Source organism: Schistocerca piceifrons, chromosome 3 (assembly GCF_021461385.2).
Source record: "Schistocerca piceifrons isolate TAMUIC-IGC-003096 chromosome 3, iqSchPice1.1, whole genome shotgun sequence".
NCBI classification, from domain to species: Eukaryota; Metazoa; Arthropoda; class Insecta; order Orthoptera; family Acrididae; genus Schistocerca; species Schistocerca piceifrons.
Window position 1 is genome coordinate 204,385,888 of NC_060140.1, and position 17,764 is coordinate 204,403,651.

The 17,764-nt window shown below is 40.4% G+C and overlaps 1 protein-coding gene across 2 annotated transcripts in view; it reads right to left on the reverse strand.

Annotated features, from left to right (window-relative positions):
• Positions 1 to 17,764, reverse strand: part of LOC124788350 (condensin complex subunit 2) — a 193,444-nt gene that overhangs the window by 56,759 nt on the left and 118,921 nt on the right. For both annotated transcript variants that reach the window (XM_047255611.1, XM_047255612.1), the window contains 2 exons: positions 5,613 to 5,820; positions 5,376 to 5,520 (listed from right to left, as the gene is read on the reverse strand). In XM_047255611.1, coding sequence (XP_047111567.1) covers positions 5,376 to 5,520; positions 5,613 to 5,820 — 353 coding nt within the window. The remainder of the gene's footprint in view (positions 1 to 5,375; positions 5,521 to 5,612; positions 5,821 to 17,764) is intronic.

Consider the following 17,764-nt stretch of genomic DNA (forward strand, 5'->3'; position numbering starts at 1 on the left):
TACTTACAGCACATCTTAGCAGCCCAAATTTTGATAGTGCATTTCTTTCATTGTATTCTTCCTGAAAAAAATTCAGGGTTGCTTTTACCATACTGGGTTGTACCGTTGCCTTGTAAGCTTGTAGGATATCAACCACAAAGTCTGTGTTTCAAGAAAGAAAAAAAAATGGAGAGTTAATTCTAAACAATTAACAAAACCGCAGTGGCTGCTTGAAAGAAACTAGAGAAAAATTTGGTCTCCAAATATCTTTTGAGAAGTGAGTATCCAATCTGCAACAAAGAAGCACCAAAATTCTTCGAGGTGAAATACGGCAAAATGAAACGAGTTCCATAGTATATCGGCAAAACCATTCAGGAAAATGGAATGGAAACAAAATCAAATGAAATTAGAAGCCATAGATGAAAACGGCACACGCCAAAACTAATACATAATAACACAATAATTAAACCAAAATGCTCCTATGAATGAGAAATACTTGTTTTCTACAGGAAAATAAACACTGAAAAGAGTGAGGGGGGGGGGGGGGGAGAAGAAGAAGGAGGAGAGGGAGAGGGAGAGGGGGAGGGAGAGAGAGAGAGAGAGAGAGAGAGAGAGAGAGAGAGAGAGAGAGAGAGAGAGAAATTCTAGGCCCAAAACTTTTAGACAAATAATCCCAACTCAGAAGCAATCAGGAAATCAAACAATACATAAATATCCATAGTGACATTAGGAAATGTAGGTTATGATTCTACAGACACATTAAAAGAGTAAACCCAGATGGACTTACAAAAACAAATAGTCTAGTTTTTTTGACAATAGGAGCAAAGCCATGAAATTTTTTGCACAACCTAACCATGGGGGCAAACAGATCTGAAAACTCAGAATACAAGAAATGCAATTCATCATAAGGTTTTTGGTCTGGCTCTAGATGCATTGCATCCCCAATCGAGAAACCAAAAGTAGCAAAGGCTTCTGAGCCAAACAAATTTCTAGTACTCGCATTGTTAGCCATCAGGTAGGCAATGGAATGGACAACTGACTTGAATGGGTCTGTGAAATCAATACCAGTCTGAAGTTGGTGGTAATTCTCTTCAGGTCAAAAATTAATAAATGGCAAATTTATCAGGAAGAAAAACCAAAAGAGAAGATGAATAACAGGGCCTGAAGCAGAAAAGAAAACCCACAGGAAGAGAATGAAAGAAATATGAGCACAGAGGGAGGCAAAAGCCCACCTCAAAGTACTTTCTGTAGTCTAATGGGCTTATTTGCAAGTAGCAGTAGTATAACATGAAAAATCATGATTGTATCACAGCTGTGTATGAGTTTAACATGTTTGTGGTATGCCTTTAAGCCGCTTTGCCATGTGGTGAAGCGGAGGGTCAGTGGCTCACAGTGCATCTACATATGATACCTACGGTGTATTCTAGTGAACATGTTACAATTTGTAGAAATTTTTCACATCATAGTGACCCAACAGGATTCAGGCCAAACTTGTTTCATTTTTTAAAACTGCTGTATTAATTAGTGCAGAAAAAAAAACTACTTACTACTAATGTTCTGACAAAGTGATGACTATGGGGCAGCCTTTGGAAATGTAATAGTCCTAGCAGCCGACACAACCTTAAAATGAAGTATACATATTTGCACCAAGTCTGTACCGCAGCTAACTTTAATTTCATAACCATGTACTTGCATTTTAAGTGTAGTATTTTAAATATTTTCCTTACTTTCTACTTCACGAAAGTGTTAATGTTTCCAACACATTTTTGAAAACTACTAGCTTGGAAGTGGGCTCTTAAGTAGCAGTTTCTGTACAAACTTCTCTGCAATGATTTATAGTTTGTACAGAAGCACTTTAGTATTGACAGCTACAACAGCAGTAGTGGAGTGAGTCTCTCACAGGAGGTATGGCACACACTTTGCCATTCCCACAAGACCTGTATCCACAGAAAGCACTCACAATTGCCAACTCCCCTCCCCACCACCACAATTTCTGATTGCACTAGAATTTAATTTCAGGAAGCTTGCTATCTTCTGTGAGCATTCAGTGGACTCTGTGATTTAGTTAATTGTTGTTTTTACAACCGTCATAAGCACATTTGTTAATAGTTATGAGGATAAAAGTTTGATTTAATTTTCTTGGTCAAGGTATTGTTGTAAATGCCGCTTGAGAAAAACGTCGCTTGAGAAAAATGGTTAGTGTTAAGTGCCTACTTCAAGACAGAAAAACTTATTGGTGGGGTACTGTTCTTCAATAATAAGGTAATCAATATAACTGCTCTTGTTTTTAATATAATTATACAAAAATGCTGTTGTGAAGGCTGGCAAGGAAATATTCAAGAAAGACAATGAAACTTGAAAAGCATCAAAGCTTGAAACTCTGGAGAAAAAACATTTATTATTACTACTACATTTATTATTATTACTAATACAGATTCAGTTACTGTCATGTCTATGATTATCGCTGCATCATGGAACACCCAACATTCAGCATATTATTGGTCACCTTCAAGGAATCTTGTCTTTTTCAAAGCTTTTGCACATAGTTTTGTTTAACCTGGAATTTTTTCACCAATGATATTTCTACAGGTGTAAGCTGTTGAAGAAAACAGAGGACATAGCTGCAATTTTAAGACAAATCCATGGTGTAAATACCCACAAAGTGCTGTGGCTTGGTGAATTATGAGTCAATTCTGGCTATGTTGTCAAGCAGGGCTGAATGGATAACACAACTACAGGAACAATGGAATGGAAATCACTTCCAGCTAGTGAGGCATACTTATTATCTCATTATTCTGCTTGTAGGTACCTTTTAAGGTTTTCTCATGAACAGTCTTCTGTTTTTTAAATCAAAGAAGATGAGAGAATATCATGAAGAAATGAATCATGTTATGTTTAGCAAGTGATTCCCAGAACCACTATTTCCAAATCTAAGATAGCCAATAGATGTTATTTACAAAGCTCCTTACCATCCAGTTGTTGTTGCCAATGTATGTGTCATGGAAAAGCGAAAGGAGGAGATGACTGAATGGCTTCAACATCAATGTAAGCAATCATCTCAGAAAGGTGAGGTTTATAGAACTAATATCTCTCCATAAACAAAAGTTTCCCATATACAAAATCAATGAACCAGCAAAAAGCATATGAGAATGTAGTCATTAGTCTACCTCTTACCACTTCCATCTCCCACAAATATAGTTTATATGGGCCAAAACTACAGTTTACATTGCCAGGAATAATAATAAATTTACCCTGTCTACAGTGAAAGCACTCACAAATAAAGTTGATAAGGAGCATCGACTCTGAAGATTTTAAAAAAGGTGTCAGCAATATGCACTGTAATGTGAGAACAGCAAGGTAGAGTGAAGCTGTTTTGGAAAACTCAGTGGAGGAGAAGATTATTTCATTAAATAATGACAGTGAGAGGCAGAAGTGACAGAGGCCATGGTACATGCAGCATCTGTGACAGTGACCAGAGTCATGTTGTATTGTATTGAACTGGTGACCTAGAAACGACAGAGAGGCTGCATCCCCATTGTAGCTCTCAGTGGTTCACAACCTAACAACAGGCTACAGCAGTCCACTCACCTCACCGCTGTCCCACATCGAATCCAGGGTTGTTGTGCAGTTTGGCCCACAGTGCCTCCCGCCTCCCCTTCCCCCTCCCCAAGGAACATCTCCCACCAGACGAGTATAACCCCAATGTTTGAGTTGTAGAGTAATTATAGTGAAAGTGTATGTGGAGAAAGTGTTTGCACAGCAATCGCCGACATAGTTTAACTGAGGCGGAATAAGGGGAACCGGCCCACATTTCCCGAGGCAGATGGAAAACTGCCTTAAAAACCATCCACAGACTGGCCGACACACTGGACCTCAATACTAACCTGCCGGTGGGATTTGTGCTGGGGACCAGAATGCTTTCCTCCCTGGAAAGCAGTGCATTAGACCACACAGCTAACCAGGTGGTCTAAAGAGTCATGTTGGTGGAATTTATTTTCCTCAGTCACCAAAGAAGTGAGGCTTAGGCATATTCCACTGAATGTTTGAAATGCATGGTTTGCAATGGTAAACAGTACAGACCAAAACATTTCTGCAAATTTTGACATTTTAACAAGAAGGCCACTATCAGCAACTAATTTCAAATGAAGCACATCTCAGCAGTTTAGTATATATCACACAAAATAGATATCAGTAACTATTGCAGCACTGAGGCACTGTTTCTTGCATTGTTTTTGTTCTTCTTCCCTATAATGGTTGCCCTAATTAAGGTAAGTTTTCTCACCACAATAAACAGTATAAATTTTATTTTATGTTAGAAGTATGTATGAGAATCAGAAAAATTAATAACAGGTTAATTATAAACCTAGCAATCCATTTCTTGTAATAAAAACGAATGAGTGAGTGCTTAGCACCTGAGCACTATCAGAGCATTGCTCCGCATCCTCATGTGCTCCTGTCATAGTTTTGAACAACCTGTAGTTCTTTTCACTGCAGATTCCAAGTATATGGAGGACAGCGGAACCTGTAATTTGCGAAGCACAGGAAATTTAAGCTTTGTAAAATCTTTGTAGAAGTCCATGACACTAGTCAGTATATCGTGCAACTGTGGTCCACACTGTGAATCCATCAGTTTTAACTGTAATCTAGTTCCAGTACTGTCCACATGCACAGAAAACGCAGGTGAAAATATGTTCAACATTTTATCTTCTAGAAGTAAACTTAAAACGCATGATGAATGCAATTTAGTAGGTTTTGGTAACTTTCACAATTTCTCTCTCCTCATTTCCAAAATAGTCAGCCTGAGCTCAGGGCAATTACCCTAAAGACAAAATGTCATGTGACCCACCTGTTCGTGGACTGTGTAAACTTTGTTTTGTTCGGTTAGTGTATTACAAAAACATTATGGATTGGAAGAAAATTCAATGAGGAAGTGGTACAGGGTGTACATAAAAACAGCACATTAATAAGCATCTTAGAGAAAAGGACTAAATTAATTGGACAAGTGATTCATAAAAAACATCTTTGAAGGAAAAATAGTGTGAGGAAGAGTAAGAGGTTGCCCCAGAACATCCATATTGTACACCATGGTCACTGGAATGAGCTGTAACAATTTCAACCATACAGCACAGATGCAGACGGTGAGAGGCAGAATATGGCTACATCAAGGTAATGTATTTAGTGAATCACAATAGTGTATTGTATCATAAGGAAAATTCAAGTTATATAGGTTACAGAGTCTTTTGCAACTGTAATAAAGCCTCATTAAATCTTAGACTTTATTAGTCAGAAAAGACAAAATGTTCAGGAATAGTTATTTTGCTACCAGGAATAGTTATTTTGCTGCCCAAGTAGCAAAACTCTTCTACTGCATTTTGCATAGAATAATATTCTCTTACGTGCACATTAGGATCCATATTCTCCTTTCCATTTAAGTTAATGTATTCACTCGCACGTAGATTGTCTTCAAAATCATCATCTGCATCCCTGTCATGATTGCTTTGTCCAAATTTAAGAATGTTTGTGTTCTTCTTGAAGTACAATCTGCAATATACAATAGTATAGCACAGGATTATTTTTTACAATAGAGAATGTGAACATACATATCACATTGTCCGCAAGATGTGTAAATTTACGTTTGAAAGTTTTTAGTGTCATAGTGAACATCTAGTTCCTTTGTTACTTTACGTGACTCCCATGTATCACGAACCGTCTTCTTTTTTAGCATTATAGTGCCACCTAATGCAAGTATTTTATAGATATCGTTTGGCACCATGTCAAAAATGTTTTCCAAAATTACTTTCTTCTTCCCTTTTCTGCCTTTCATCTTTGAAACAAAAGCACCTAGAAAAAAAAAGTATTTCTTTAAACTTGTATTCCAGATTAATTGGATGTAATGGAACATAAGAAATAATCTTCACATTTAAAGAGACACACAATATTAACTTATTACCTAAGGTGTAATTACATATCCTAACTGAATTGCTCATGCAGTGACATATTCAGTGGAGATTTCGGTCTCAGTATGCTTCGCTACTTGTTCCTCGTATCTGTCATGGTTTTCAGTAGTAATGCTAATTGTGCAGTAACCCGTTGGTTACTACACCCTCTACTCACAGCAGACATATGCTGCACCACTAAGGGAAATGCAGTGCGCACCAGTGTCCAAGTGGTGTGCCTGCAATTACAAGGGTGGTTTGAAAAGTTCTCGGAACGGAATAGAAAAAAAGTACTTACATCACTGAAACTTTTTTTATGTTTCAATGTAGTCCCCTTGTAGATTAATGCACTTGGTCCAATAATGTTCCAGTGCCTTGATCCCATCTCAAAAATGAGTTTCCTCCAGGCCTGCAAAATAGTTGTCAACTCCAGCTATCAATTCTTTGTTTGAAACGAATCTTTGTCCTCCAATAAAAATTTTCAGTTTTGGGAAGAGATGGAAGTCTGACGGAGCCTTATCAGGTGAACAAGGTGGATGTGGCAACAATTCATACCTTAGTTCATCTAATTTTGCCATGGCTACAGTACGTTTTTGATCCAGCGTCAAGAGTCACGGCATCCGTCTTGCAGATAATTTTTTCATTTCTAATTCTTCAATTGAAATGTGATATACCCTTTCAGTTTCAATTGGCGATCCTCCATTACTATTTTGTGCAGTTTTGCAATGATTTCTGGAATACTGACACATCTTGGCCGACCACTGTGTGGATCATCTAAGCTCTCCTGAGCATATTTAAATCCATTTGTCCATCTGGCAACAGTTGAATATGAAGGAGCAAAATCCCTCAGTGTATTCTGGAAATAGGCATGAATCTCCTTTGCTTTCACACCTTTCTTTACAAAGTACTTAAGTCACATGCTGACCTGAACACTTATGGCAGGCCATAACAAGGTGTACCATCTCCTATTTGATGGCCGGCCAAAATACATGGTGGCATGCCAACGTTTTGTGCAAGAAATCCCCCAGTGACTCTGCAATAGGCGGAAGATCTCTCGCCACAGAGCTGCTGGAACCACAATGTGAGGAGTAAACCCTTCCTTTGACAAGAAAATACCACCACTCAAAATACGGTGGTGCAGTGCATAAAAATTCTGAAGAGGACCCAATGCCCGGCCTGGCGGATGGTCAGTCCACCCATGTTGTATCATAAGTACATGTGCCAGAGCACCAGATACTCTGCTGCAGCAGAGGCAATATTTGAACTGGTGATCGGGGAGCCCTCCACTGTGTGTCTTGCCTCCATATTCAGCTGGTTGATGAGGGATCAGGGCCCAGGGGGAGCCAGTACAGAGTGTCTGTATTTGCATGTTGCGATATGGGATGAAAATGAAGCTTATAACTGTACCAGTTCAATAACAGAGCTCAGTGTTAAAGATGATGAGTGGCTTTGTCTGGTAAGGACACTTATGGGCTAAAAAGGGGAAAGAGGGCTTATGGTTGTTAATTAAATGAAATTTTGCACCATGAAAGAATGTGAACTTTTTAGAGGCATAGACAATAGCAAGAGCTTCTTTTTACCCTGTGAATAATGTTAATGAACCGAGTTGAGTGTTTTCAACACAAAGGTAATAGGCTGTTTGGAGCCTTCTGAATGGCGATGGGCCAAAACTGCCTCATCCCTTTACTGGAACACATCCATGGCCAGGACCTGATGCTGACCGGGTTGAAATGCTGCTTGACTTGATGCAGAGTGAAGACTATCCTTAAGCTGCACAAAAGCATTCTCACAGGCTGCAGACCAAACAAAAGGAGCCCTTTTCCAAAGCAACAAATGGAAGGGGTGCACGATAGTAGCTGCACTGGGAATATACTTGTGATAGTATGTCACTTCGCTGAGGAATGCCAGGAATTCTTATAGATTAGATGGACAGGGAAAGCTGTAATGATGGGACATGCTGTTCCATGGGGCGCACGCCCTGTCAGGAAGTATCATTACCCTAATAAGCAATAGATGGCTGGAAAAAGTGAGACTTGGTGAGATTACGTGAGACTTGGTGAGATTACATTTGAGGCTTGCAGCCTGTAGAGCAGTAAACACAGAATGGAGTTTACATAGGTGATCCTCCGTGGTAACACCTATCACAACAAAGTCATCAACATAGTTAATGCAGTGATGGGGCAACCATCATAACCAGTTCTAAAAAATCATGAAAAGATAGCGGACACACTAGCAAACCCGAACACTAGTTGTCAATAGTGGTAGAGGCCAAAAGGAATTTTAACCACAATCAGCTGTTTTGATTCCTTATCCAACAGAATCTGAAGATAGGCTTCGTCTCCTCCGGGCTAGGCAGGAGATGAGTTTCTAAGACTGCCTGTGCAGTAATAGTGACATTTAAATCGCCACAGGGCAGGATCTGTTCAGATAGCTTCTTTATGATCACTGAGGGCCTAGTCCATTCACTTTAGGAAATCAGTCTAATCACTCCCAATGACATTAAGCAATCCAGCTCCACTTAAACGCACTTGCAGAAGGCAACTGACACAACCCCACCTGAAAAAAGTGAGGGTAAACAATGGGTTTGACGGTGATGTGTGCCATGAAATTGTTTGCACAACCTAACCATGGGGGCAAACAGATCTGAAAACTCAGAATACAAGGAATGCAATTCATCATAAGGTTTTTGGTCTGGCACTAGATGCATTGCATCTCCAATCGAGAAACCAAAAGTAGCAAAGGCTTCTGAGCCAAACAAATTTCTAGTACTCGCATTGTTAGCCACCAGGTAGGCAATGGAATGGACAACTGACTTGTACGCTGTGTTGATTGCAAACAGGAATCTGCTGTGTGTTATAACTTATCAGCTGATACTCAACACACGCCAATGGTGGGGATCCTTGTATGGTGTATGTCTGTGAGTTGAGTAGGGACACGGTGGCCCCTGTGTCAATTTGTAGGATTGTTGGTGTATCCATAACCCACACTTCAATGAAAGGTTTATTCTGTTCTCCAGCCAACAGTGAACACAATGACAAAATAATAAGAGTATTTATGTTCACTGATTCCTGCACTGACTTCGGGGAGGGTGGTACAGATTGACTATCACTGCTATGTGACCTTTCTTTTCTTTACATTTGTGGCAAGGAGTCCACCAACTGAGGCAGGCTACCCACTCGTGCTGTAGGAGACAAGAGGGGCACCAAGGAAGTGGTGTTCGCTGTTCCCTCTGCTGACTACATTATTGTCTACATTGACCCATTTGGCTGGTTTGTATTGCAGCTACCTCCTTTCCCTCAGTGCACTAGGCCCCATGTGCTTGGGCTGTATTCTGTCACTCTAACCATCAGATTGGTGGCCTGCTGTGCAAGAGACCTCTAATAACTGTGCAATTTTAAAAACGTGTTCCGACATAGTTCCTCAAACTCAAGGGCACATTGATGGACCTCCTTATCTGGGGCCGAATGACTGATTGTGCTTCTAACCCTGGTCTCTGCAGAAAACCCTGGAGTCTTAGCTGTGACAAACTGACACTTACAACTGAGGCCATGAAGCTCGGCCCCCAAGCTTGATACAATTGCTGTGGCTGTTTGAAACACTGGTAGAAATCGACATGCACAGTGGCCACATGCGTATGCTTGTGGTGATAGGAGCACAGAAAACTGATTCTTGCAGAGGAGCTAACTGGCACAGTACATGATACATTCGAGGGGGTACACAATAAAAAGATATAAATTATTATTTAACTAACAAGGAACTCTAATGGTTCTTGAATGACGATCTGGATTTTACAAAAGATGTAAACACTATATCAGATGATGATACTGATGAGGAAGTGGAGGTAATTACTAGTACTGACCATGACACTGAAAGAGAGTCAGGCAAAAATGAAGACAATAATTGTCAACCAGGCTCAATTGGTGATTGGTTTGTGGGAAGAGACAAAACTTCTAAATGGAGGAAAAGTACTTGCTCTGCCACAAGCAAAGTGAGAAGGAAATATATTGTAAACATTTTTCCTGGTCCCAAGGCTATTGCCAGGGATGTAACAACTGAGATTCCTGGATTCCTCAAAATAATTAACATGGAAATGATTGGTACTATTGTGGAATATACAAATAAATAAATTCAGCTCCAACCAGAATTTTCTGATTATCAGAGACAAAGAGACAAAAAAGAAACAATGAGAAGTGAAATACTGGCACTCCTTGGGTTACTTTACCTCTCCGGAATGAAGAAAGCTAACCACATGAAGGTAGAATTGGAAGAGCTGTCATGAGGTACAAGTGGTTTCTATTCTTGCTGCGTTGCATTCATTTCAATGATAAAAGTGCAAGAGAAGAGAGGAGAAGATCTGATAAGTTGGCCGCAGTACGTTCGATTCTGTATGACTTTGAAACCAAGTGCAAAAGTACGTACAGCATCGGTGAGTTTGTAACCACAGATACGAAACTTCAAGCTTTTTGTGGTCGTTGTGGATTTGTGGAATATATCCCCAACAAACCTGCCAAATTGTGCTTTGTGATGCAAAAACATTTTTTACAAGCAGCCTTGAGGTATATTGTGGAAAGCAGCCCAAAGGACCTTATACAGTCTCGAATTCAGCGTCGGAAATAGTTCACAGTCTTGTCAGTCATATAGAGGGATCCAACAACAATATAACTATGGCAACTGGTATACAAGTTGCCCCTTGGCTATGTTGCTATTAGGTAAAAGGCTTATGTGCATTGGGACACTAAGAAAGAATAAACGAGAAATTCCCTTTGAATTCTTGTCTAAGAAAAATCGCGTACCTGGTCCATCTCTTTTCGGATATAAAAACAATTTGAGATTGGTTTTGTAGGTACCAAAGAAGAACAAGGCGGTTTTGTAATTGTCAACTATGCATGATACAGGTACTATCGATAAAGATTCTTTGAAGCCAGAGATTGTGTTAGATTACAGTGCCACTAAGGGTGGCGTTGACAGTCAACCAGATGTGTGGCACATATTCTGTGGCTCCTATAACAAGAAAAGGTGACCTTTGGTAATCTTTTTCACTCTAATGGACGTTTCTGGTATCAATGCCCAGATCTTTTTTACTCAAATGGAACAAATTGAAAGGTTGAGAGAATAGTATTTCTGAAGAACATGGCTTGTGACCTCATGAAACCACTACTAACAGAGCTAAAATTCAGAGCCTTCCCACGGACATAGGTAGCGGACAACATCTGAGCACACTGTGTTATTTGTGGAAGGGCAAAGTATAAAGTGTTAGTTACACCTGTGAAAAGTGTCAAGTTACACCTGCAGACTCAGATGACTAGTGATTTGAATCTTGACATTTCTGAAATTACTAAGTAGTGAACATGTCCTGTCTATAAGCTGTTATAATAGGGTTTCCGTAGCCATTCACTACGCATATATTACCTTTCAACGCTGACAAAAAAAATGTAGATTTTTGAGGACCATGTGTTTAGATGTATATCAACTTTTCTAAATAAAGTATAATTAACAGCCATGGTAAATAACAAAACATTCTTTCCCACTATAAGTGAGCAACAGTGTAAGGACATTTCTTGGCTAGATATGCAACATTATTTCTTAGTATTTTCCACTGTGACCATAATAAATTGTTTGCATTAATTGCACAATAAAATTTATTATTTCGATATTATTAATGCCATTTTGAGTGACACTATATCTACCTTTAAAAGAAATAAACTAATTGATGTCAACACTGGCATGAAAGCTTATGAAAATTACTATAGAACTGAGCAGCAAATGTGACACACAAAACGTGCCACACGACTCCTCAAGTAATAGAAAAACACGCACCTGCCAGAGGGTTAAACATTGTAAACGGGTATTTTTATTAAAGCGGGCAATGTTACAGACATAGCCTAGTAAGTATCATAGACACTGCTAGGCAGTAGGCAGCATAAGGAACATCTTTGAGAAAAGGGATTTTACAGTCAGCAGTGGTAGAAAGAAACATCACTGAGTAAGCCAACACATGCAGAGTGCAGAGGTAGTGAGTGAAGTGCAGTATTGACAGAAGTAGTTGCATTTGTGTAAAGAAACACCTTGAGATGTGACTATTATCGATTTCACAAAGATTTACTCCTGCCTGTGAGCTCCCCTGGGGAATTCATCATCACATAACGAACATCAATGCGTCACACTTTTCCTAAATTTAGAAAGTGTCTTCTTTCGTTTTACATGTAAATATCGTATTTTATTTAAAAAAAGGGGTAATACACAGGGAAATGTTAACATGAAAGCATGCTTTCTTAAGCATTATTTGAGAACTGTTAGCTTTGAAGGACCACAGATTTACTTGTTGATTTTTGTTGTTTTCTGGTTCATCATCTTGTCATGATAATGATGGCTGCTGATTGTTGCAGATTGCCTTAAGATGAAACATATGAGGAAGACTGTTCTAACCCAAGAACACTGTGATTTATTGCTCGAACAGTACATGCACATCAAAGACAAGATACAATACATTCAGCAATACAGAAGTGGCTGGTGGAGCCTAGTTCCAACAGGGGGAGCAGCTGGCAGGCTGCATAAATAACTGCTGTCATATTAGTAGCCTGGGTAGCCTCTAGTGGGCAAATCAAGCACAAACGTCAGGTGCTATGAACTACAAAGCGGTGCACACATAACTGGTAGTTACAGCACTCTTCTTCCTTTGTGAAGAAGTGATCACTGTGCTCACATCAATTTCTTCTGTGGTTGATGTAGGTTGTTGAGTCTTGTGACGCACTGCCACTGGTGTGTAGGATCAGAAATGGTGCGAGCGTTGACATGTGTGATGGCCAACCCCTGTGAGAGGTCATACGGTAGGACAGGCAATGCTGACACAGCGTCCATTTCCACATCCAAGTCCAACCACAAGGAAGGAGGTTGCGGTGCAGGCAGCATTGGCTGCAATGGTGGTGGCAGCAGCAGCAGCAGTGGAGGCATCGGTCGCGACCGAATGGAAGCTAGGGTCCTGCCATGGCCACCTGACAGTTGAAGGAGGCACCCACAACAGAGGAGAAAGTTGTGAAGGCATCTGCAGTGGTGATGGGGAAGGGGAGGTCACTGGCCATGATGTCGGAGTAAGCCCAAGCAGCTGTGCAAGGCTGGAAGCATTGCGACACCAGTGTTGGTGGATGGCCTGGCATCAGCCGAAGCAGATGTAGCAGAGTCTGGGACTGATGACCGATCAACAGCTCTGCTGGACTCTTTTTGCCAATAGGTGAACCGATGAATCCTGAGGAACAGGTCAAGAGTTACTTTTGGTGACACATCTGAAATGTATTTTTTCATTTGAGTCGTAAGTGTTTGCACTAGCCATTCAGCTTCCTTGTTCGACTGAGGGTGGAAAGAAGGAACCGTTACAGGGGAAACACCACTTTTTTTTATGAAAATCTTCAAATTCCTGTGATATGAACTGGGGGACATTGTAAGTAGTATATACAAAAGACCTCCCACTGCAAAAATTTTGACAAAGTGGAAATTGTTGCTGCCGCAGAAGTAGACAGACAACACACCACATATGGAATCTTGGAATAAGCATCAATTACAATAAGCTAGTAGAAAGTCAAAAAAGTCCCGCAAAATCTACATGAATTCATTCCCAAGGCTATTGTGGATCTGGCCACAGTGACAAAGATGCATGGGGAGCCGCCTGATGGGTGGCACACTGTAGGCAGCTTGCAACAATTCGCACTATTTCCCTACTGATGCCTGGCCAAAGAACATGTATCTGTGCTAACGCTTTTGTAGGTGACACATCTCTATGGTCCACATGTAATAAATACATAATCTCACACCAAATAGTGGACGGGACTACAAGTCTGGGAGTAGTGTTCTCTATACCTAAAAGCGGCACTCCGTCCCAAACAGAAAAATGATTTTGTAATGAAAAATAATTTCGCAAAAGATCAGAAGCACAACCCAGGAGTTTGCCCGGCCAACCATGTTCACTTAAAACAGGTTCTGCAGCTACCATGGCTGCAATTTTAGGGGTAGTTATAGGGAAGCCAGCAACATTTTGAGCTTTCACATCCAAAGTCATTCCTCTTTATCAAACTCTGAATCTGAACCAATTGGCAAATGCGATAAGGCATCATCATAGGCAGGTTGAAAATGTATCTCGTAACTGTATCGCCACACAAAACGAATTCACCACTGAAGGTTACATGTTTCTTTGTTAGGCAAGGATGCCAAAGGCTAAAAAGAGACACCAGTGGTTTGGTCTGTGATGAGCTGAAACTTAGACTGGTATTAAAAAAAAAAAAAAAAAAAGAAATTAGAGCATACACGATCGCTAAAGTCTCTTTCTCTATCTGAGAATAGCTGTTGCACTGAATTTAATGATTTAGAGGCATGTGCAACGGGGCGTTCAGATCCGTCCACATACTTATGAGCCAGGACGGGCCCAAGGACAAACTGGGATGCATCTGTCAGTAACACAAGGTACTAACTCAGGTGAAGAATGACAAACAAGGAGTCGACTGCAGCTTAGATTTCAACAACTTGAATGTTAGTCACAAGCCAGGGAAATCTTTATGTAATAATGCATGGAGTGGTTGTGCCTCAGTAGCAGTGTCTGGTATGAATTTGTTGTAGTACGCAATTTCGCACTCAGCCCTTGTGAGGAAAATTGAGGGGTTACTTGACTGAAAAGGTGCAGCCCCCGCCATGAAAACTGACAATAGTTGGGAGAGTAGTATGCTGATCACAAATCCCTCCATATCTGCATCCAGTGACGCCTATAGGCTAAGGACAACATGGCAGTTGATCAATACAATTTAGGGTCTTCCAAGACCCGTTCAGCTGGAGTTTAAAAAAATAAATTAAAATGAATTTTGCCTAAAAATGCCTGTAATTCTTTGATGGATGTGAGTTCTGGCAACGTGACAATGACATCAATGTGCTGGCGCAATGGTTTAATGCCACCATGCAACACTTCAAAACTGAAATAAATAATGAGTGGATGAAAAAACTGTGTCTTGCCAAAGATGCACTTTAATCCTGCAGACTGTAAAACAGAAGACAGAGCAAGAAGCTTCTGCAAATGATCCTCTGTAAAGGCACCAGACACTAAAATGAGATCTAAATAGTTGATGCAGCCTGGAACTGATGTAATAAGTTGCTCTAAGAAGCGTTGAAAAATGAATGGTGCACTTACCACACCAAAAGGCAAACTCTGGTATTGACACAGCCCAAATGGGGTATTGATAACTAGAAGGCGTTTGGATTCCTCGTAGAGCGGCAGCTGTAAACATGCCTGTGCAAATTCAAATAATAGCCCTCTGATAATTTTGCTAATAGCTTGTCAGGGTGCGGCAAAGGATCCCATAAAGGTGTAACTCACACGTAGGTTTTTTTACTATTGCCAGTTGTGTCGACCATTCACTGGAAGAAATAGGTTGAATAACATCATGGGACTGAACACAATCTAATTCTGCGTTTACTTTATCCCATAAAGGTATTGGTACTGGGTGGACCCAGGAAAAATGGGGCCGAGCAGACTGTTTCATTGTAACATGAGCCTGAAATTCTGTTGCACAGCCCAGTCCTGGAGAAAATATACAGGAAAATTTGGCACAGAGAGCATCTAACTGTTGATACAGAACTAGATCAGAAACCAAGTGAACTTCATCATCAATGGAGAATCCAAATAGATTAAAAGTGTCAAAACCAAACAGATTTTCAGAGTAAGCATTGTCCACAACTAGGATGTTAATGAATGAACCACAGCCTTTTAAGTCACAGGTGCAGAAAACTGTCCAAGAATGGGAATCTGTTGTTTGTTGTAACTCACCGCCCTCTGTGACACTGGAGTCAGAGGGAAGAACCCAAATCCAAATACGCCTGAGAATTTGTCAATGTTGCTGCTGCAACCCTATTCACTTACATTCTCAATGGTTTGTTAAACAAGTGCACCTCAATGTATAACTTGCTGTGAGACACCGTCACTGCTGACACACTGTTCACATCCATGTTCATTGCAACCTCACTCAGTATTGGAAAGGAGTTACATACAGAAGCAGTGTGTCCTTTATTATGGAACCTGTTACACGTTCCCAAGCGCTTTGGACATGTGGTCCGCTCACGTTGAACGAATCAGTACGAGCATGAAGGTAGCAGAGCAGGAGACCGTCTTGTGAAGCACTTCTGAACACATTCTCCCAAAATGGTCTTGAGCATCTAGTTCCGCAGCCAATGTTCAATGGAAATAACTTCAACCTTGTAGCTTCAAACAGGCCAACCCTTATCGCCTGCGTCAGTACAGAGATGGTTATTTGTGATCATGATGTCATCATAGCAGTTATGGTTAAGACAGTTAATATATCAGTCAACAAGGTTAGAAGAGTATATCTGCTGGAAAGAGTAGATAAGCAGTTGTTAACAATGAACTGGCATCTTTTAGTTCTGGTATGATGGGCGTAGAGAAATTATGGGCAAAGTTTAAACAGACTGTAAATATCACTCTGAAGAATTATGTGCCTAGTAAGTGGATTAAGGGCAGAAAAGACCCACATGGTTAAACAATGAAATTTCGAAAATGTTGAGGAAGCAAGGGCTGTTGAACTTTCAGTTCAAAAGAGAACGTGCAAATGAAGACAGCCGACGGTTAGTGGAGATATGTGCTTCTGTGAAAAGATCTATGCACAAAGCATACGGAAACTACCACCTACATACCTTGACCAGCAACCTGAGAAAATTTTGGCCCTATGTAAAATTATTATGGGGATATAAGGATTCCATCCAGTCACTCATTGACCATCCGGTATGGCACTTTAAGGCAGCAAAATGAAAGCCAAAGTATTGAATTTTGTGTTTAAGAAATTATTCACACAGGAGATTCACATAATCATACCATCATTTGACCATTGCACAGATTCCTGTATGGATGACACAGTGATAAGCATCCCTGGAACAGAGAAACAACTGAGAAAGCTGAAATCAAATAAATTGCCACCTCAAGCTGAAATCCTAGTTCAATTTTACAAAGAGTATTTTAATGAGCACAATATGCAATGCAGTGCAGTTTGGTTCACCCGTGTGTCACACCACAAGTATTTTATTTTGCGTGGATAAATTAATTCCACGCTGGCTGCCAGGAGTGCTGTATTGTGTCCGTTATTCCGTGATGTTTATTCTTAGTATATAGTTTTTCCATGTTCTTGTTTTCTCCTTGTTAATTCTTAAGTACCATTTTTATACTTAGTTATTGAGACACCAGTCAACTTATTCGTTTTCGTGTGAGTCTTGCCTTGATGTACACTGAGTCTAAAAGACGTCCTGTATGAATTGCCGAATGAACGATTAAAGATCTTGTCATCTCAGCATTGGAGATATCATTCTACGTTATTTATCGCAAACTAGAAGGCTAACTGGTCGGATGAGACAGGCCAGAACATAGCCCTATGGCCAAACTGGTGACCCCGATGTGATTTATCTCCTGCCTGACGCACAAAATAAAGTGATACTGTAAGGTGACGGAAAATCTGACCGTGACCAACCTTGCTGTGTCCACACACGCCATTAGACTACCACCTTTTTGCCTCACAATCCAGCACTATGGTTTGTGTAAGTTGAAGCTAGTTTTTTTTTACTCTCGAATAACTGCTGACGCTACCAAGTTTGCACTAGTCGTGAGCCAGCTCGATCACCAGTACGCGGCCGAAGGGCAAGATGTGATTATCGCACCACAAGACAGTAATGCCCACGAGTGGCTCAAGGCAGAATTTATCCACATAGTATCAGCTTCACAAGAAGAACGCCTATGCGAAATTCTGACACAGGAGGACATCAGAGATCATAAACCATCGCAGTACTTGCGGCATCTACAAAGGAAGGTCGAC